The sequence below is a fragment of the Kogia breviceps genome, chromosome 1 (assembly GCF_026419965.1).
Source record: "Kogia breviceps isolate mKogBre1 chromosome 1, mKogBre1 haplotype 1, whole genome shotgun sequence".
Taxonomy (NCBI): domain Eukaryota; kingdom Metazoa; phylum Chordata; class Mammalia; order Artiodactyla; family Physeteridae; genus Kogia; species Kogia breviceps.
Genome location: NC_081310.1, coordinates 79941218 through 79963092, shown reverse-complemented (window position 1 = coordinate 79963092; position 21875 = coordinate 79941218). Strand labels below are relative to the sequence as shown.

General features: G+C 39.1%; 1 protein-coding gene across 2 annotated transcripts in view; it reads left to right on the top strand.

Annotated features, from left to right (window-relative positions):
- The window catches only part of NOTCH2 (notch receptor 2), a 182463-nt gene that overhangs the window by 53574 nt on the left and 107014 nt on the right, over window positions 1-21875 (top strand). For both annotated transcript variants that reach the window (XM_059071567.2, XM_059071559.2), the window contains exon 2: window positions 1379-1460. In XM_059071567.2, the coding sequence (XP_058927550.1) occupies window positions 1379-1460 (82 nt within the window). The remainder of the gene's footprint in view (window positions 1-1378; window positions 1461-21875) is intronic.

Genomic DNA, 21875 nt, shown 5'->3' with positions numbered 1-21875 from the left:
GTTATCACTAGTTTTAAAAAGTATTATTACCTTAAGAGCTGAGATTTTTGTAAACATATTCTCAAAGGGTTTCATCATTTGATAATGGTACTGGGCAAATAGAAGGCTCTTATGCAGTAATTGTTAATGGAGGAGCTGTTCTAACATCCAGCTTGTGCTTGGGCCCTGCTGTGAGAAGAAGCTGGTTTTGATGCCCCAGAAGGGCAGACCTAGAGCCTCTGATATTGCAGTTTATTCAGAGTGGTACGCACAGAGGAAACTCAAAAGTGGAGACTTCTCGGTTTTGCTTTCAGGTATTTATACATGAGCCATCCTAGGAGGTGAAGATCTTAATAATCTTCCAGAAAAAGTTCATGGACTTCAATTTTGATTTTTATTGTTTGACAAGGTTTCTTTCTGTGTTGCCCTTCCACTTGTTATTAGTATTCTTGATAAACATTTTGGTGATGAAAATTCCAACTCTAGAAGCTAAACAATTAAGGTACTATAATTATCCAGCAAATGAGGCTTTGGGTGGCCTTCCTCCTCTTCTGGCTGAAATCAATGAAAGTTTCTACTATTGCTGTTTATTTCTGGGTAATCTGCTTTTGGGAGGGATTAGGATGATGAAGTACCTTTTTATTAAAGGGACTAGGGTTCAAGAATTTGAGAATTATTGTTTTATTTATATATATAAAATTAACTTCTCATTTTCTTTGCTTTAATCCTCCCTCCTCTACAATCTCTATTTATAGTCTACTCCCCATATTTATGTGAGCCCCTTAAAGTTAGAGATTATGTTTTATTCATTTCCCTATAAATTCCATTTCCCCTTTTTCCTCTGGATCCTAATGTAGTGTCTGGTACACACTAGGCTCTCAAATACAGTTTGTTGAATGAATATTATTGTTGTTTCTGATTATTTCTTGAATTGCCCTGTTTTGAAACTTCACCTGAGGCTTAAGTAATTCATTAATATCATGGTGACCTAGTATCTACCCAGGTCTTCCTAAATATTCATTGATGAATCCTTACATTGCTCATCTGAAGTATCCAAATCCCAAGATGCTCATGGCATATCATGGATAGTATAGCTTTAATTTTCTCAGTATCATTGGGAAATAGGGATGTAACAGCCAGAGAGATAGAGGCACAGAGAATTAAGAGTATCATTCAGGACCACAGAACAGTTATCGTGGGAAGAGACTCTTGGGATGAGCTTCTGTACTTCTATGACCGCAGGAGCCAAGAGATAAAAAGATAATTAAAACTCTAAAGGGAAACCTAAATCAAGTTGGATATGGGAATGAATGTTGACCTGGTTTGGATGATGTTTCTCTGATGTCTGAGGGTTATGACTAGTGACTTATTTCTAATGTGTATTTGTTTTTGTTTTTAGCATTGCAATGTCGGGACGGCTATGAGCCCTGTGTAAATGAAGGAATATGTGTTACCTACCACAATGGTACAGGGTACTGCAAGTAAGTTTTTCTCTGTTTTTTTCCTTCTTTATGTATTTTATTTTTCCTCAATAGGAAATTGGACAAGATTTGGTAATACTACTCTTTTTAATACTTCTGTGAAATGTTACTGGTTCTCTAACTTTTCTGATGTAGTTTTTTTGGGGGATGAGGATGTGGATGTCAGATAAATGGTTAATAAGAACTTACTGTCTTATCTTTTTCATCATGAAAAAGACTTTCAGTGAGTAGCTAGTTAAATATAGTGAGCACATTCTTTTACATTTTTCAGTTTCAGGCAAAGCCTCAGGATCGCTTCTCAATGTGTTAGCTGTGATCTTGTTTTTAAGTCAAACCAAATAGATGTTAACTTTAATTTTGCCTACTGTAAGTAAATACTACAGCCATGTGAAACGTTTTTATCTATATAAAAAATCAATTCTGAAAGAGAGACTGAGAGAAGATTCACACATGCCTGTAGGGATGGGGTAGGGAGAAGGGGCTGTGGCTGAACGTCATTATATAGGTTTAAAAGAATAAGGATGAGGAGTAGATAGGATGAGGGGGTTTAGGCTAGTCCTCAGGAGCATTTCTTTTCTTTCTCTCTGATCATCCTCTAGTGTAGCCATACTTTTTGTTTGAAGAAACCTGTGAGGTAATCTCATAAATTGCTTCTCTAGGTTGCCTATGGATAATTTGTTTCCCTCTTCAACCTCAGTTGAAAATTTTTGTTAGGAACATGTTTCCATTCTATTTCTTTAATGGAAAATAAGATTTGGTAATATGACATTTATCTTCTTTAACACTTTTATGGGATATATTTGTTCTTTGCTTTGGCAGAAGTATTTGCTTGATAAGCATTTTTTTAAAAATAATTTATTTATTTTGGGCTGCATTGGGTCTTCGTTGCTGCGCACAGACTTTCTCTAGTTGCGGTGAGCAGGGGCTACTCTTTGTTGCGGTGCGGGGGCTTCTCTTGTGGAGCACAGGCTCTAGGCACGTGGGCTTCAGTAGTTGTAGCAGGTGGGCTTCAGTAGTTGTAGCATGTAGGCTCAGTAGTTGTGGCTCACGGGCTCTAGAACGCAGGCTCAGTAGTTGTGGTGCACAGGCTTAGTTGCTCCGCGGCATGTGGGATCTTCCTGGACACAGGGCTCAAACCTGTGTCCCCTGCATTGGCAGGCAGATTCCTAACCACTGTGCCACCAGGGAAGCCCTTGATAAGCATTTGAAGTGAGTTTATCCAACGTGAGTTTGTTTCTTTTCTGGATATTTAACTGAAAAACATAACTATAATAATGACATTTTTCCAATCAAGTCTATTCTGACACCAGGATCTAAGTTCTTTAATGTTATGAACAAGAATTTTCCAAGTCAGAAAAAATTTTCTTCACCAAAGTGAAAATATTTTTTTTTTTTTTTTTTTTTTTTTTTTTTTTTTTTTTTTTTTGCGGTATGCGGGCCTCTCACTGTTGTGGCCTCTCCCATTGCGGAGCACAGGCTCCGAACGCGCAGGCCCAGCGGCCATGGCTCACGGGCTTAGTTGCTCCGCGGCATGTGGGATCTTCCCGGACCAGGGCACGAACCCGTGTCTCCTGCATCGGCAGGCGGATTCTCAACCACTGCGCCACCAGGGAAGCCCCAAAGTGAAAATATTTTAAGCTGTGATGACAGTAAAGCTTAACAATAGGTTGTTTGGATTGGAATAAATATAACACTGGGAGTGAAATTTTTTATGTAACTGATTATGGGCTGTTCACTTAGTTTTTCTAGCTGGGAAAAAAAATCCAGCCAAAAACATGTGATGTAGTCTCCTCTAAGAATGGAAACACAACTGGAGATAATAAGGAAAGGAACTTAGTACCTTAGAATTGGCCACTGAAATCTTGTTAAATCTCTTTTTGGCATCTGGTGTCTTAGTTACTTGCTTTATTCTATTATTTATCTCTCTCGTGGTAGTTAACCCATTATACTATGATCATTTGTTGATGTGTTGGTTTCTCCCACTAGAGTGTGAAGTCCTGGTCTTGTGTGCTTTTGCACAGTTAATGCCTAGTACAGCTCCTGGTATGTAGCTAGCACTCAACGATATGTTTCTTGAACCAAAAGTGCTCAGTAGATATCATTCACATGTCTTTAAATCTGTTTGTCTTAAATAAGTAGAAACTGGTCCTTTCCTCTGAGAATTTTGTTGGCTTCATGTAGCGTTCAGGATGGTAGTACTCTACAGAGAGGCAATTTAGTTCTATTTAGAGATAATTCAACTTGCTGACTTATGTAGGGAGAATTTCAAATACGTTCTAAGTGTTGGCCTACATATTTGTGGTCTGACATGGGGAAAGAGGGCTGTAGAGGAGACCAATCTCTGAGCACTTACCAGGAATGGACACTAAGGGTCATTTCGGGGAGAAAACAGATTTGTGAGCTGTTAGTCTCCGACTCTGTAACCAAGGTGAGAGAGACAAAGTTGACACTAGTTTTTGGAAGAAACGTTGCTAGGAAACAGGGAACTCACTTTGTGATTGACAAAAATGGAGCTACCTGAATTCTGTCCCTGGATACTTGTTAATTATTGATGGGGTGGGTTGCTTATGGATATAGTTCTGGATTTAGTCCTGGACATCCCTCAGATGTCTTCCAATCCTGTTGTGAGGGAAACAAGCTTCTAGAGAAAAGGAGAGTAAGGGAATAAAATGGGCAAGGCCATCTTTTCGGGAGACCGATGTGAACAACAAAACTTGTAAAAAGAGAATGTTTCTCTACTTCAATAAAAGTAATGTTAGCACCTTCAGGAGTATCAGTGTCAACATAAGTGGACACAGGAAAAGCAAGAACAATATCAGGGAAGCCAAATCAGTCATCCTACAGTGCCATGCCAGCCAACCTCCACAGAATGTTAAGCAAATAAGTAAAAATAACATTTATTTAGCAGACCTTTCAGTATATCTTCACCAGCTTTGCTTTTTTTCCCTGGGGAAAGAAGTTACTCCAGCTTGCTCAGTAAATACTATTTTCACAAAATGGTAATAAATATTAGAACACTTAGAAGGTTTATAAAAATTACATCAGATATGCAGGACGTATGATTGTCTTTTTAGTCATGAGATTGCTTAGTGGATTAAGAAAAGAAAGCTGAGGCCAATTTTTTTTTACTGGGGTGGGTGGGTAGGAGTTAATGGAAAATGTTTTAAAGTAGAAGGTATCTGACTGTCTCTTTAAAGAGCATAATGTTATTGATTCAGCTAAATTATAATGGTTGTTTATGGAAGTTATAGAAATCCTTGATAAGATCACATTGACAGATGAGGATAAGTACTTTTAAAGGTTAGTTTTGTACACAGCTCAACTGTTTTTTCTAACTGTTAAGAGTCTAAGTACTCTACCAGTCTGTGATTAGATTGGGAGCCAGACAAGGAAAACTGGTGTAATCTTGCATAAAACTCAATTATTGCTCCTAAATAGTTGTTGTCATATCTTAATAAAGCCCTCTCACTACAGAGAGATAAGGCATTTCATTCTCTCGCTTGTCCTACTGGGAGGTGTAAATATATAATTAAATTTGGCGGTCATTAATCACTTTCAAGTTGTTTTCTCAGACTTTCAAATGTAAACCATTCCAAATCCCAATTTGATTAAAAATTGTGGGCAACTCAAGTTCACTAGAATGTTGGGGGTAGGTGAGGTTATGATTTGTAAAATTCACCAAATGTGTATTTTTAAGGACGCATTTATCATAGTTATTTAAAGTCCTTGTTTGCCAGTTCTTTAACATCTGGGTTGTCTTTGGATGTGTTTCCATAAACAGCTCTTTCACTCGACTGTGGGTACGGTTTCCCTTTACTTCATGTTTATGGTAGTTTTTATTGTTTTCTGGACATTGTGAGTGATGCATTTTAAACTTTATCTTCTACTAAAGAATGTTACTGGAAGATCACCTTGATGCTATTTGGGCTGTGCTATGGGGAGTCTGTTTTGCTGTTAGTCTGATGGTGCGTCTTGGTCTAGACTTGGGGTCTAGATATAATCCTTACTCCCAAGGTATGACCCCTCAGTGGGTTCAGTGGAAAGCGTGAGGTTTTTATCATATTCTGGGGTGTATCCCAAGCCCCTCTAATTTGGTAGGATTTAAAGTAAAACCTCTGACTCCCCGGAACCATGCTCAGCATTTCAGCCTTCCAGCTCTTGCTTTCCATTGTGTTCCTAAATATCATCTTGTTGTGGAGTTACATTACATATTTTAGGGCTACCTCCTCTGTGGTTCTGTTTTTTCCAGGATTTCTCCACCTCAAATTTCAACTACTTTGACAATTCCAGACACCTCTGACTCTTTAGCTCAAGTAAGACTTGCATTCTCTGCTTGCTTTCTGTTTCTCTTTGTGCTTCATGAACTGGGGAATACCTTACGTAGTTTGTTTTTTCCTTCGAGGCTCATATCCCTTCTAATTTCTGCCCGCTTTGATTGCTCTCTGGTACCTTTAATATTTTGTCTGGAGTTTATAGTTATTATGAACAGGTGAGTTGATCTAAGTTTCTCTGCCATTATTTTTAATGGTAAGAATTATAATTTTAAAGGAGTCTTTCAAAGTTTTCTACATACCACTTAGGAGGTAACTAGCACAATATTTGTTAAACAATGGAAAGTCACCATGAGCTATATAGGCTCCTGTGGATGGGTGATTGCATTTGAGAATCTCTACTTTTTGCCAAAGTATCTAACTAGAAACTACATTTTAAAGTAAATTATTATAAATAGAAAATGTTATAAAATATAACTGTGTCACATTTTACCTAAAATTTATCTATTAGCTAAAAGAAACATTAAACTTTAACAACAATTTTCCTTGCCAGGATTAGAGAGTAATATTGGTGGTCCAGGCCTCCAAAAGCCATCCAAGAAAACTGGAGCCATTGCCTTCTTTGTCCTCTTGATGAGTTTCTGTATAGTTGCGAGAGAATAGAGATACTCAGAATCTTCCAGAGCCTTGCTTATAGTAGAGGATGCGTTATCAGTGTTTGTGTTGTGGCCATACTGCCCTAGAAAGGCATTTTCAAAAGTCATGACTGACTCAGCATTTTCCCCTTTCACTCACCTTGTTGGTGAGTGCTGTTCAGGGGCAGTATCAGATCAAAGAAATGCACTGGGAAAAATATCAACTGTTAAATCACTTTCTCTTTTTCTGCTGAAACTGGTTCTGCCAGCAAGGTTCCTTCAGTTGAGATAAATAATACTTTAAGGCAATAGTTCAAAAATCAAAATTAATGCAAAAATTATGATTAAAACTATCCAAATTTTTAAAAAGATAAAATCAGTACTGCTGATTTTTTTATTTTGTGCCAGGCTCCTGTATGGTTCAGTCTGGCACTGGTGAGTGGATTAAGGCATCTGGAAGAGCCCTGCTTGGTGACATGGAGAGGACAGGTTTCTATGCCAGATAGACTTGAATTGGAGCCCTAAATCCTGTCAGTAATTGGATCTTTGGCAAGCTGAAGAATATTATGCTAGCTAATATTTATTAAGCACTTATTACATACTAGTCTGTGTGCTCAGTTAAGCTCTTTACAGGTATTATTTTAGTCCTCATGTAAGGTAGAGAGTCTTGATATCCCTGTTTTACCAATGAGTATATGGAAACTCAGAGAGGTTAAATAATTTGCCCAAGATCACGTAACTCTTAAGTATCTGACTTGAGATGTGCTCTTTCAAAATGTGCTTTTGCTCTGAGTCTCAGTTTGCTTATTAGTAAAATGGGACAAAATTACCTATTTTAAAGTGGTATTTCAAACAGGACCTTCTGAAAAGGAAGTGTGGAACATTTGAAAGTATATACAAGGTAGCTTGTCAGATCAGGATTATGATTAAAACTCTATATATAGTTCCTGATTTTAAAGTAGAGACATAGATAGGCCTGGGCAGCTCATAATACTACATAATACTAGAGTATTGAACTTGCTTGTAGCTATATGAGTGTACATGGGCCAGGCTTGGCTAATGCTGCAATTCTGAGAAGTGGCCTTGCACTTGAAAGTTGAGTGCAATTAATGCAGATGAAATATAAGAAGAGAGCAGTGAAGGTGGGGGTAGAGGATATTGTGTACTAAAATGCTTTTTAGTAGAGAAAACTAAACTTAAAAACTTGAAACGTCCCCCTTCTTTTTCCTAATGGAAGATGAGCAAGTCCAGGCAGATTTTATGCACCTGTGAAACTGAGACAGGTTAAATTCTACAACTTTTGATAAATGGTACTGCCAGCACAGAAGTCACAGGTTGTTAAACATAGTGCCTTATACTTGCATTGTGAGTTATAGATGTATAGATAGATGTATGTCCTGTGAGGCTTTCCTTGTTTAGGACTTGGGGTCTGGACCCTTTAACAGTACTAAGCTATTCTTATTAACACTTATGTCCTTGAAAACTCCTTTAACAAATGTGTTGTGTCCCTGAGGAATTTTTCATAAAGGAAGTCTTGATGAATAGCTTCTTATCAATATATAACAACAGAATTCTCATGTTCTTTTCAGCTGATTTTTATTCTTTAGGTTGGAAACTTTATAAACTTCAGTGTTAGGTAGAGAAGTAGGAGAAGGTGGTTCATAGGCTCTGCCTGTATCCTTTTGCCTGTCTTGGGTCACTGCCAGTAAGTTAAATCAACTAATTTTGGCCTGCAAACCTGGCATGAATAGATAGGAGTTTAGCTAGGCTTCTTTCAACACCATCCCCAGGTTAACCATAATCCTAAGTGAAGTTTCTTTCTCATTGTTCCATTGTGGCATGTCAGCACCATTAATTTCGTATAGTAATTCCTTTATCCCCCTTTTTCTTGTGACTAAGCAGGATGAGAAACACTTCTCTTTCTCGATCTGGAGTAATTAACTAAACCCTTCATTTAAAATTTGGCTATCTGTCTTTCATCAAGGCTAGCAAGATTGAATACAAAGGGATTGAAGAAGTCAGAATGTGATAAAAATGTAATTATCTAAAAATTTCCAAGTGCTTTTTTCTCTGTTAAGCTAGCATAAATGTGTGGGCATGATGGGGGTTTTCATTAAGTCCTCTTCTCAGCATCCTGTTGCTAGGAATTTTGTAGGTAGAAATGAAGTTTAGTGTTTCTTCCACCCCATCATGTGTGAGAGAGAGAGAGAGAGAGAGTGTGTGTGTGTGTGTGTGTGTGTGTGTGTGTGTGTGTTTTGTTTTTTGTTTGTGTGTGTGTGTGTGTATGTTATGTGTTTTGTTTTCATATTTGTCTTAGTTGTGTTTTATTTTATATCTAGATGATTGACAGTTTGTCTGGGGCTTCCCAAAGTTTTCTATATACTATTTATCCATCATCAGTAATCTTCATTAGCACTTCATCCTCTGTGTCCAAAAATGTATTACTGACTCTTATACTGATGCCTTCAGCCTTCCCTTATTAATGCAGTTATCTTCTGTTTAAAATGTTCTTCTAAACAATCTCCTACTTGGACGTTTATGAAAAGGCCTTTATGAAAAGGTGAAAGCAAAGACTAATAAAGGCATTATTTAAGTAACAGGTGGTATTACTCAGGAAACACATCCAAATGGAACATTATATCCATTTCTTTTCTTCATTAAAGTATGAGGAGAAGGTAGGTGTTAATAAGAAAAGAGCCTGATTAGACCTTATGTAGAATAGTAGCATTTAGGGTACTTGAGTTTGTAAAGATTCAGTAACTTTCCTGCAGTGACTATATGTATAGTCCTGTATCCTGAACTCTGAAAGTAAGACTCTGAGGCATTTTAGGATCCTCACTCTGTCTTGGTCTGCACAGACCAGGTGGCTTAACCAACAGACATTTATTTTCACTGTTCTGGAGGCTGGGAAGTCCCAGATCAAGGAGCTGGCTTACTTGGTTCCCTGTAAGGACCTGCTTCCTGCTTTGTAGATGGCCACCTTCTCACTATATCCTCACATGGTAGGGAAAGAAAGCTCTGGTCCCTTGTCTCCTTTTAAGGGCACTAATCCCATCACGAGGACCCCACCCTCATGATTTCATCTACCTAATTATTTCCCAAAGGCCTCAGCTCCAAATATCATCACATTGAGGATGTTGGTTTCAACATAAGAATTTTGAGGGGGCACACTCAGTCCATAGCACTCTTCAAAGGAAAGTTTAATATTCATCAAACTGCTATTTATTGAGCTGGCTACTATGATTGAGCACTGTGCTGGGTGTTGTGAACAGACATAAAGGCCGAGAGGAGGCCTGTGCTGTCTGACTTTCTTATTCATAAGTACCTGTACTGGGAGTGTCTGCTAATGAATGTTGTGTTTTTCCTGCGTAAGACATGGTGGCAGCCCTCTGATGTCTTGCCATCTTGTTGGGGAGATGAGGCATATATATGTGTGTGTGTATATATATATACATACACACACACATACAGTCTATAAGTGCCCAATGGAGCAGCACAGATGATAAGAACTATGAAGATTCAGACAAGGGAATGACTACTATGGGACAGAAGACTACAATCAGAGGATTTTTTTGTGGTTCACTTAGAATCTGAGAATAAATCTGAGAATATTGACTGTGTCTTAGGAGATGGATAGGTAGAAGGCCGGAAGTAGAGACTGAGGGGACTAGAGAGCTATTATTAACTGGAATAATTGTTACCAATATCTTCATCTTTTTTTTCCTTAATGACATAGTTTTAAAACTTTTCTACATCTTGGGTTGTTCCCTTCTGTCTATACTTCAGTTTGTGTGAGGTTTTACTAAACTGGTATGTGGATTAATCTGTTTCACAGTGATAGATAGCTGATTAAAAAAATCATTCCTTTAGCACATGCTGGCTTGAATGCTTGAAGATAGACTGTCTAGAGTTAGGGGTGAGTGGGGAGACCAGGGACAAGAAGAGAGGGCAGCTGGGAGCAGTCATCTGTCCTCCCCTCCCCCTTTTGGCCTTGACTGTTGAGTCTTGTGCTGCTTCCAGAGCATAGTGGCCAGGTAGGCTTGTGGACACCATTTGCAGGGAAACTCAGAATTCAAGAATCTCTGAGGCAAGAAAAACAATGGGTTGGGATAGGAAGAGTGGTGGAAAAACAGAGACACCAGGAACAGGATCGGTCTTCATATATAAGGCATAGTGCATTCTTGTAGCTGAGAATTTAGGTGTTCTCACCTCAGATCTCTTCTGTCCAGCTTATCATTGGCCTGATCCAGTTCAGTTCAGGGATCCAGAGTAAGCAAGCATCTGTTAGCCACATCTCTGGTTACCCCAAATTAGCTCATGTCCTTTACTGCTTGTTTCCTCTGATTATATAGTACATATTCCAAACCCTCAATTATCCAGAATAAACCAGGGATGCCTATTCTATGTGGAAAACATTTGACAGTGGTTATGATTTTTTGCCTTGACCCTGGTAGTGCCTTAGCCATTTAACCACCTGTCCCTTTAAAGTTTTGAAATGCTGGGGTTCTTATTGTGTAAGCCAGAGACATCTCCTTGGGTAGTTATTTTACTGGGTAACTTGCCCCTTCTGAAACCTCACTCAGCCTGAAAAGTACCTCAGGAGCCTCTTTGACTTTAATTTTTCTGTCTTAGTCCCATTTGTATATAATATTTGTGGTGTCTGATTCTCTGTCTCATGTTGTTAAGACTCATGGCCTTGAATTTCTGGTTACTCTTAAAAAAGTGGACAGAGTTTGATTACTAATGAAAAGTTGACTCATTTCCTTCCAGGCAAAGGTTGACACTGACAATCAGAGTTTATAATTAGTCTTCAGAGAAGCATACTCTCTAATTATGGGATATCACCTATTCTTTCCTAAATTTTATTTTTATTTATTTTTTTTTTGGCGTTATGCGGGCCTCTCACTGTCGTGGCCTCTCCTGTTGCGGAGCACAGGCTCTGGACGCGCAGGCTCAGCGGCCATGGCTCACGGGCACAGCAGCTCCGCGGCATGTGGGATCTTCCCGGACCGGGGCACGAACCCGCGTCCCCTGCATCGGCAGGCGGACTCTCAACCACTGCGCCACCAGGGAAGCCCCCTAAATTTTATAAGAATTAATGAGAGCATCTTGAGCTGGGGAAATGAGTAAGTCAGGTACTTATGCTGTGTTGAGAGGATATATAAAAACTGTATCTGGTAAAAGGTCCTACATGAATTTAATTAAGTGATTGATTCCCTGCAAGTTTAAATTTGGTGCATCTCTTCCCAGACACACACATCGGTCATTTTTAGTCTTGTGAAATTTTTCAGTAGATCAGATTCCATAAAGGGACTGCAATGTCTACCACCATTCTGTGCTGAAGAAAACAGGCTCTCATGTTGGCCAGATGTCTTGGGGAAGATGGGAAGAACTTTCTTTCCCTTTTAGGCTCAGGGTTCCTCGTTATTCTCCATATCTTGTTTAAATACATCACTCTTTCTCTTTTGCTTATTCTTTACTCCTTATGCTTCCTGTGAGGGATTAGCTGAAAGTGTGAGTTGTGCAACAGTTCATTTACACAAGTATGTATTGAACTCTCTGTGCACTTAGAAGGATAATAGTTGGGCAGTGTGAAGGATATAAAAGAAGAGACACAGGCACAATTCTTGCCCCAGGGAGCCCCTGCTTGGAGTGGGTTGATGGTTGAGACATACACAACCACTGACCCCAAACATTACCATCAGCAGGCATCATTACATTCTCGGGCAGTATCGCTGAGGGAATTCAACAGCCAAAATTGTAGTCATCGTACTTAGGAGGTGGAAGGGATTTTGTCGTGCACCTTTCCCATTCATCTTGTTTTATACGTGAGGAACCCAAGGCTTAATATAGCCAAGTGACTTATCCTGTATTACATAACTGATTAGAATGTAGAGTGGGACTAAAAGCTGTTTCTCAGTCCCCATTAGGTGACCTAAAGATTCAGTGCTATTTCTTTTCATTTTTGGTACCAACCCTCAAGGAACAGGGTGAATATATAAGGAGAAGGGGAGGAGAGAAGAAGAGAGGAAAGTAGAATTAAAAACAAACAATTTAGGGCTTTTATGAGGCAGTTTGAAAGACCAAGAATTTTAACTCTAGCTATACATTTTATTTTTTAACATTCCATGAAACAAAAACAATGTGGAAATTCTTTTGCGTTCCTTCTAAAGGAGGTCTTTAATCGTCCTAAAGGATATTAATATCCAAGGGGGCTATAGAACATACCTAATGGAATCATACAATTTTAGAGTTACAGGGAATATTAGAGATTATTTGGCCTAGCATCTTGTTTTAATACATGAGGAGGCTGAGGCTCAGAGAAGTAAAGTGGCCAATTCAAGGTTTACATCTGATGGAAGAGCCAGGGCTGATCTAGAGGAAAGGTCTGCGGGGAGCCACTCAATCAAAAGCTCTGAGAACATATGATAAAATCTTGGGTGAGAGTTTTCGTAAAACAATATACTAGTTATATTTTTATTCTTTTAAAAAAAATAAATTTATTTGTTTATTTATTTATTTATGGCTATGTTGGGTCTTTGTTGCTGCACGCGGTGTTCTCACTGCAGTGGCTTCTCTTGTTGCAGAGCACGGGCTTCAGGTGCTCAGACTTGGCTCCGTAGTTGTGGCTCGCAGGCTCTAGAGTGCAGGCTCAGTAGTTGTGGCACATGGGCTTAGTTATTCCGTGGCACGTGGGATCTTCCTAGACCAGGGCTCAAACCTGTGTCCCCTGCATTGGCAGACGGATTCCCAACCACTGCACCACCAGGGAAGCCCAATATATTTTTATTCTTATTCAGATAAAAAACAAACTCATAACTACATAGCTATCTATCTATCTATCTATCTATCCATCCTTAGGTATGCCATAAGTACATCTCACTTACCAGAAGACATGGGTTTTTTAAGCAGAATGGTGCAGGAGAATGTAGCCACATCAGGCATGGCTTTGCCTTGACTCAGTTTAGTAAGTGAAGTGCCTCTCAGGATGCATTTATCTTCACTGTGTGTGAACTTGAGTGCATACTTTCAGGATTCTTGCTTGATATTCAGTTTCTTTGGTTTGGAAGGCCACAAATCATTGTAATATTTTAGATTTTTTTTGACCCTTTGGGCCATGGTCCCATCTTTTTTTTAATTTTAATTTTTATTTATTTATTTTTTTGCGGTACACGGGCCTCTCACTGCTGTGGCCTCTCCCGTTGTGGAGCACAGGCTCTGGACGCTCAGGCTCAGCGGCCATGGCTCACGGGCCCAGCCGCTCCGCAGCATGTGGGATCCTCCTGGACCGGGGCAAAAACCCATTTCTCCCGCATGGCATGTGGACTCTCAACCACTGCGCCACCAGGGAAACCCGGTCCCATCTTTTAAAGGAAGTAGCAGTTTTTGTCTTGAGTCACCACATGAAGGTTATACACCATAATTTTTTTCCTTGATGTTCGTTATTTTTATTATCTTTGGTTCTAATTACGCAGAGGTATGACAATTGACAACGATGATTCTTTGACCATTGGATTGCCTTTCTGAAATTAAACGCAGTTCATAACAAGTGCTCCTGAAGTGCCCTGACTTCTAGTAAACAAAAACAGTTACCTAAATTGTAAGCACATGTTTTGAAGGTGTTTTTAGCCTATGTGTACTTTAATGCTGTCCTGGCCTTAGAGCAGGGATCAGCAGACTTTTTTCTTAAAGTGCCAGATGGTAAAGGTTTTAAGCTTTCCTGGCTAAGAAGCAAATTGAGGATATAATGCAGGTACTTATATACCTCGTTAAAGCATAACCATTAAAAAAATGTAAAAGCCAGCTTTAGCGCCTGGACTGGAGGTATAAAAACAGGTGGCCCATGGATTTTGCCCAGGGCAATATTTGTTGACCTTTACCTTAGAGCATAATAACCACTTGAAATGCTTCATGTCCTTGGAGGGCATGCGGTATAGACTGGAAGAGCCATTTTGGGGCTAAGCTTTTTTTTTTTTTTTTTAATATACAAAAGAAATTCTTAAAGCAGATGTTGCTGAAATTAGAACAACGAATTATAGCTGAATCTTCCTGTATCAGTTTTTGGTTGATGCCACTTTTCTAGTTGAGATGACCTATGCTGGAGGTCTGCACTAAAGCCAAGATCCTGTTAAATTAATAAGTGTTTTCAATAAAATGAATAAAAACATTACATTTTTTTCTTTGACGGTAACTGTTCCCTTATTGTCATAAAAGTAATGAATGTTGTGAGATGTCATTAACTTCATGAAAGTTATCCTTTGTGTGGAAAAGTTTTTTGGGTGATTATTGTGATGGTGATGATTTTAATAATTGTTTGTTCTCAAAAGCTTATAATCTAGAGGGAAACAGATAAACAAACCAAATCCAGTCCCAGCCGTGTAGTTGATGATAGAGCATGCTTCCAAGTATAGATACCAGCAGGCTAAGACTTTCACGTGCACTACAAGCATTGTCATGCAATGAGGGTTTGAAGGTTTTGCTGTTTTTGTTATAAGAATGCAAGAGTACATAAAATAATGATAGCATTGTATTTTTAAAAGAAATAATCTGGGGCTTCCCTGGTGGCGCAGTGGTTGAGAGTCCGCCTGCCGATGCAGGGAACACGGGTTCGTGCCCTGGTCCGGGAAGATCCCACATGCCGCGGAGCAACTAAGCCCGTGAGCCATGGCCGCTGAGCCTGCGCGTCCGGAGCCTGTGCTCCGCAACGGGAGAGACCACAACAGTGAGAGGCCCGCATACCGCAAAAAAAAAAAAAAAAAAAAAAGAAATAATCTGTATGGTATATGCATGTATGTTAGATAAATTTTCTCATTAGACCACTGTTTAGCTTTGCAAGATTTTCACTTTGACCCTATGGAGGCATAGAATTTGATTTCATACAGCAGATCAGGCATAGGTGAAGGAATTTCCAAAGCTGAGGAACACTTCTTTGAAGACTTGTGAGTTTGAATATATACGAATATAGGCAACATTTGTAGGAAACTTTTCTGTTTAATTCAGCTAACATTTATGAGAGTTATGAGTGCTAAAAATTTATTTGGATATGCTATATCATTGTTTCTCAACCTTTTTATCATTATCACCCCTTGCCCCAAAGGAGCCATTTTAGAGTTTTTTCCTAATCTCTCCACCCCTGCCCCATGCAATTTTAATACCATAGATAAATTGTATATCAGTTTATCTACTGTGGCCCTTTGGAAGTTCACAAACCACTGTAATATCTAAGATTTTTTTTACCCCCAAGAACCATTTTTTTAACCCTTCGGGCCATTGTCCTATCTTCTATTCAAAGTAGTGGTTTTTGTCTTGAAATAGGGTTCAAGGGACTGTTATTTATTTTTCCCATGATGCCTGCTATTTTTATTATCTCTGGTTCTAATTAAGGCCATTTAAATGGGATTTTGTAGTGTTTCAGAGCATTTTGAAATTGTGTTTTCCAATTATTCATTGAATGGTTTTGCATACCTATATGTGTGATTATTACTTTATTTTCGAGAATGATGTATTCAGAATCTACAAAGAAATATTTTTTACCCTCTTAAAGTTTGGAGAAATGCAGGTATTTCTCCAGCCTACTCTCACATTCAGGTTTGGTTTGATATGATTTGAGTACAATTATTTTCGAACTAGGAATCCTTTCAGACCAAACCATAAGCTTTTGGAACTTTCTGTTTTCAAATATTTTTTAGACTTCAGAATTTTACAGGTGTTCACCTACTCATGTTGGAGAACAGAAAGCAAGCACCCACACTCAATATTTTTCTCTGAAATTTTGTTTAATTTTTACTGCTAAGTTTCTAAAAAGAGTGTAGCAGTTTATGTTACTGAGGCCACTTTGCAGGATGTTCTGTCACTCAGGATCCTGGTGCTTCATGTAGTCAGTGTTTTATCAAAGATTAATGAAAGTATAAAAGAAAATGCAGACTCTGTGTGTGTGTGTGTGTGTGTGTGTGTGTGTGTGTATGTGTGTGTGTGTTAACTTCATATTTTGGGGGAATATGTGATTTAAAAAATCTACTCCATATAGATTTGGCTTGCCTACTTTAAATGATTTAGGGGTAAGTGAAGGTTAAGAAGTCCTCTATATATCAGGAATCTTAATTAGTATTGATAATCCTTTGGGTAAATAGCTCAACCTAGTGGTTCCCAAACTTTGAGTATAATTAAAGTCTTTTGAAGGTGTAAAGACTCCATGGACCCTTGCATTTTGCCTTTTGGCTTCTGTTAAGAATATAAGCACTGAATAGTTGAATGCCTTCTATATGCCAGTTGCTGTATTAGGCACTGGGAATATGGTGATGAATAATTCTTAGTCTGTTGGGCAGACAAATAATCATAATACAAGGTAATGAGTGATATATGTTAGGGTTATGGGAATATACAGCAGGGAGCATCAAGCCTGTTTCTCAAAAGAAATAAAATTTGAGCTGAAGCTTAAAGGAATTTTAGGGCTTAAGAAGCGGGAGGGGAAAAGTGTTTTGGGCTGAGTGAACAGCATGTACAAAGGTCTGGAGGTGCACTGTAACATGTTCTAGGAGCTAAAGAAGCTGAGCCTCGCGAGAGTGAGGCATAAAGGAGAGATGATCTTGAGATGAAGCCATTTCACGGTCTCTTGTTTGAATACAATGCATAATGTCAAAATCTACTCAGAATTCAATAACCCTTCATAATACCTCAAAATTTTAATAAATTGTCACAGCATTTACAGTCCATTTAATATGGACAGGACATTATTTAGTAGTCTAGTGAGTGTTTTATAAGCGTTTACAGACTCCATGCAGCTACTGTACAGTGCATAGCTTGGGAACAACTGGCTTAACTCATTCATTTTTGCCTATTACTGTGAAGGGTGTTTTTTGTAAACTTATGTGTTTAGAGTATGTTTGCCATGTTTTAATCACAAGTAGATATTTTCTCAGGGTCCAGTGCAGTGAAATATGGTAAGGTACTGATTGTGTGCTAGAAGACAGAGGAAAGACCATCTTCTGTTATAGCAGCAACAGAACTCTTTCAGTGCTGTTTGTGTGCCCTTGCCCAATCTTTCAAGTGATGATTGAAGAGGCTAGGCACTCAGTTCAGCTTTTGAGTTCTGATAAATGAGCCCAGACTATAAACTGGAAGATAAGGGTGTTTGCAAATTCTTACGTAAATAAAGCATGGTTTCCCATTGCAGTGGTTACTGATTTCATAGTCTCTGACGAAGATGAACAGTGCTATGAATGAACAGTTTTAAAGCATATACCACGGCAGCTTCTGGTTGGTTTGGATTTATTAAAATCGGTGTGTGTTTATTGCTTTATTCAGATGGGGGGGGGTGGTTGAAAAAGCTGAACACGTGGAAACCCAGCGAGGTGGAGTTTCAGAAGACAATTCCCAGCCTCACAACTCCCCATGAAATCCTTTTCCTGTGGGAAACTTTTAATTTGGAAGCGTTCAGCCTAATGTGGGAACCAAGATTAACATTTTCTGAACTACTTCTACAAGAAAAGCAGAAATGTTCTGTTCAGGAAGCTGAATTTACATAGTAGAAAAATGGGCTGTCCTGCAGTATTTGGTAGTCTTTATTAGTTGTGGTAAAAAAAAAAAAAAAAAAAGGTGTGTGTATGTGTGTGAGTGTGTGAGTGAGTGAGAGAGAGAGAAATTGATTGTATATTTGTCTTTGTTTCCTTTACATCAAACCAGCAAAGCCCTAGAAAGTGTGTTTTACCGCAAACAGCCCAGCACTGGGCCCTAACTCTATACCTGAATACTTTTTAAAAATTTTTTTAAATTTTAATATAGCAGGTTCTTATTAGTTATCTATTTTATACATATCAGTGTATACATGTCAATCCCAATCTCCTAATTCATGCCACCACCATCCCCACCCCCCTGCCGCTTCCCCCCTTGGTGTCTATACGTTTGTTCTCTACATCTGTGTCTCTATTTCTGCCCTGCAAACCAGTTCATCTGTACCATTTCATGAATGCTTTTTTTAGTTCTTTTTCCTTCTTGCTGAGTAAGCTATAGTATTTCCTTTTTTTTTTCTTTCTTTTTTGGTGGGAGGGGAGGTGACAGTGGGAGTGGGAATGGCAAGAAGAAGTTAGCATCACAGAGCTCTTCCCTTTTCCCCTCTTTACCAGGAAGTTAACGAGAAGTCTTCATGTACTATTTTGTTTTGTTTTGTTCTTTTTTTTTTTTTAAACAAAATGAGTAATTAGCACAACCCAGTTGGTTACCTTTATGCAGAGTTATAGAATTAAAAAGTTGACAGTCTGATGAGACGTCAAACTGATGGTACTGAGAGGAGGGGGACGGTGAGGTTGGATTAGTAGGTTGGGCCTCTTGAATGCCAACCAAGAGTTTAGACTTGATTCTGTAGGTTCTGGGGCATCTAGGAGTTTGTAAGCCAGAGCCTTGGGAATTAAGTGTTATATAGGAACTTTAACTGGTTACAGTTAGCCTTGGCTGTTAGCAATTATTTTTTATCACTTCAACGGGGCCTGGGGGAGGGGGCAGGAAACTAAGCTGGCATTATGGTCACAGGAAAGAACAGACTGATTTGGGGCCTTTTCAAACTGCAGACCTTTGTTACTGACCAATGCTTAATTTGGTTTCTTATTTTTTCCCTCTGCTCTTACCTCATTTCCCTTAACGACAGCTCCCCCTCTAGAGCTCAGCTAGGGCAGGCTGCCACTGTGGATTGGGGGGCCGAGAGGCCCAGAGCAAGAAGAAAGTGGGTTGAAAGCGGAGTTCTGTTTAAAGAATTTTCTGCTGGAAACCAGCCCAGAGGGAGTAAAGAGGAGCTTTAATGAGGAGCAGCTGCAGGGCCGACACAACCCACATGAGACATTTTTTTTTCCCCTCCGTTCCACATTCTGTATAGTTTTTTAAAAATCATGATTTTGAAATAGCTGTTTCGTAAAGCACGCCTCTTTTTTTCTTCTTCTTGTATGTGGTGGGGTTTTGCGTTGTTGTTTTATTTTTTTAATGACCAAATCCTCGCTAAAAAAAGCTAAAGGCAGAGCTGCAGCGAAGCCCTGCATGCCATTTGGGCTCACCCTGCTGATACAGAACATTCGGTGGAGAAAACAAGGAGAGAGAACACTGGCTTTTATTTGGAAAAGGGGCTTATTTCCTGCTCAAACTACAGTCATCTTGGAGCTGACACAAGCTGCTGCAGTGTTTTAAGCTTTTCTCTAGACGAGTGGCTATTCACTTAGGAAACTTGAAAGAACAAATTTTTCTGTCCTGTATTACTAGGGAGACTGATCCTGAACTGCAGCCATTGCCAGATAGATTGGAATTGCTATTCAAATACCAGCTTCGTTGAAATCTGTAAAGTGGCTACATGTAAACGATTCCAGGCTGCTGGTGACATGTGAGAGTTGGGGTCTGGTTTTCATCTGTTTTATTGAGGGGGGACTGTATGGGCATCCATTCAGTTGGAATGTTTTCTAGTTCCATTAGGAAGAATCCCTTGTTTTCCTCTCTCTTTTCTTTCCTCCATCCCTCCCCTTCACCTCATTCGCCATGTGTGTGTTTGAACATTAACAATGAAAGAGTGGACCTCTTTGTGTCAGAAATGGCAGACTTTTTCCGAAAAAGGCATGAATATATCTGTATGGAGCTGATAAGTATTCAGATTAGTTTGTGAAATTATTTTACAGGGAAAAAGCCCCCCAGAACTTTCCCTGTACTCACAGCCTCCTCTGTGAACTATATTCTTTCAGAGATCCAAAGCCAGAGAAAGGAAGAGATTAGGAGGAAGTCACTGAGAATACTACTTAAATAAGTGATAAATTCCCTCCAGAGAGGTGGGCATTCATATTGTTTTGGGAACAAAAGGCAGCTGTTAGAGTTTTTTGGTTATCTTTTAGAAATTTTTTATATACACCTTTAGTTCAAGATTTAGGTTATTTTCCAAAAGTTGTACTTAATAGAACTTAATAGAAGTTCTAATAACTTAATAGAACTAAAGATTTATAAGGGAACTTGGATGATAAACTCAACTTGAGCCATCTCAAGAAGAGGGCTATTTAAGCTCCTGTTTTCAGCGGAGAGCCTTAATTCCCACTCAGACTAACAGGGTATATGGTGTACTTGTATTACAGTTGAATAGGGATTTGCAAAGTCGAAAGGTCTCCTGCTTTAGGAAACAGGGGCCCTTTATTTCTGGCTGTCTCTCCCATTTCTCCCCTTTCTTCCCATGTTCATAATTCTGCGTAGCCTCCTGGGGTGTGAGAGATAATCTTATACCTCAGGATAATTCTTACGGTGGCCTTGGCCTGTGTTCTACCAGGCAGAGCATAGTGTGAGGTTGGGAGGGGATTTTGCAACATAGGTGTTCATGGTATTCAAGGCACCTGTGCCAGGGTCTGAAGATATGCCCTTTCTCACAAAAAAAATATCAAATGGGAGTTTGAGAGAGGCACAGGAAAGACCTAATTATGGCTTAAATGAAGAAGAGCCACACTGTTAGAAATTATGTAGCATGTAACATAGAATGCAACTACTGTTAGATCAGCGATGATCTGATCAGTGAGATGGTGAGATGGTGTGGAGAAAGGTTAATAATGGACATAGGTTTTGAGCAGGTCTCTGAAGCAAGGATCGATGGAAGGAAAATAAATTAGAGACATTATCAGATGGGAAAATGTGATGTTTCTCACTGGAGATTAGAAAGAAGATATTTATATAGGGAAGAGTAGACATGAATGTGGAAATAATCTGGAGTGCTTAAGTTATGGATCTCTGCGGAGTAAGATGGGTGGTAGGAGTGTGGCAGACAAGTAGGTCATAGATTCTAAGGATTTGAGGGGCTGGGCCCAAAAGCTAGTTTCTGAGCAGAAGAGTGACATGATCAAAATTATAATTGAGAAGGGTCATTCTTTCCATGAGCAATTTTCTGGCTGCCCTTAATGGAGAGGTGTGGACAGGATGCTGGGGTAATTGAGATGATAGAGCTGACTGAATGGCTACCGGTCTTGGGGCAAGACTTCGTAGAATACTTTCAGTTAAGTGATAGTCTGTGTTTTGATAAAGGATCTAGGTAAAGATAGAAATACAGTTGTAGATGATGCAAAACTCGGGGAAATTTCTACATTTGCAGACAAACTTGGGGCAGGTCAGTTAGCTTTGGTGTTCTTATCAGTGCAATAGGGGTTCAGATCAGTTGACTTCTGAGGTTTGGTGCAGTGCTGAGATTCTGTGATTATATGAATAAAGTGTAAAAGTTATCTCAATCAAGGAAACTTGGGGTAAAGATTCAACATGGTGAATTTAAAAGAAAGAAATTACAGGTCCAATTATTGGGTTCAAAAAACAAGTTGTACTAATATAGGATGGGAGGAATATGGCATAAAAATAGTTCATGTGAAAAAAAATATGGACTTTTTAACTGACTGGATTTTGTGACTTCTAAAAAAGTGAACACCACTTTAGTCTGCAATATTAGAAACAACAGTGTCACAGGAGGTGATGGTCCAGCTCTATGCTGTAGTGGTAAGAACATATGTGTCAGATGTTTT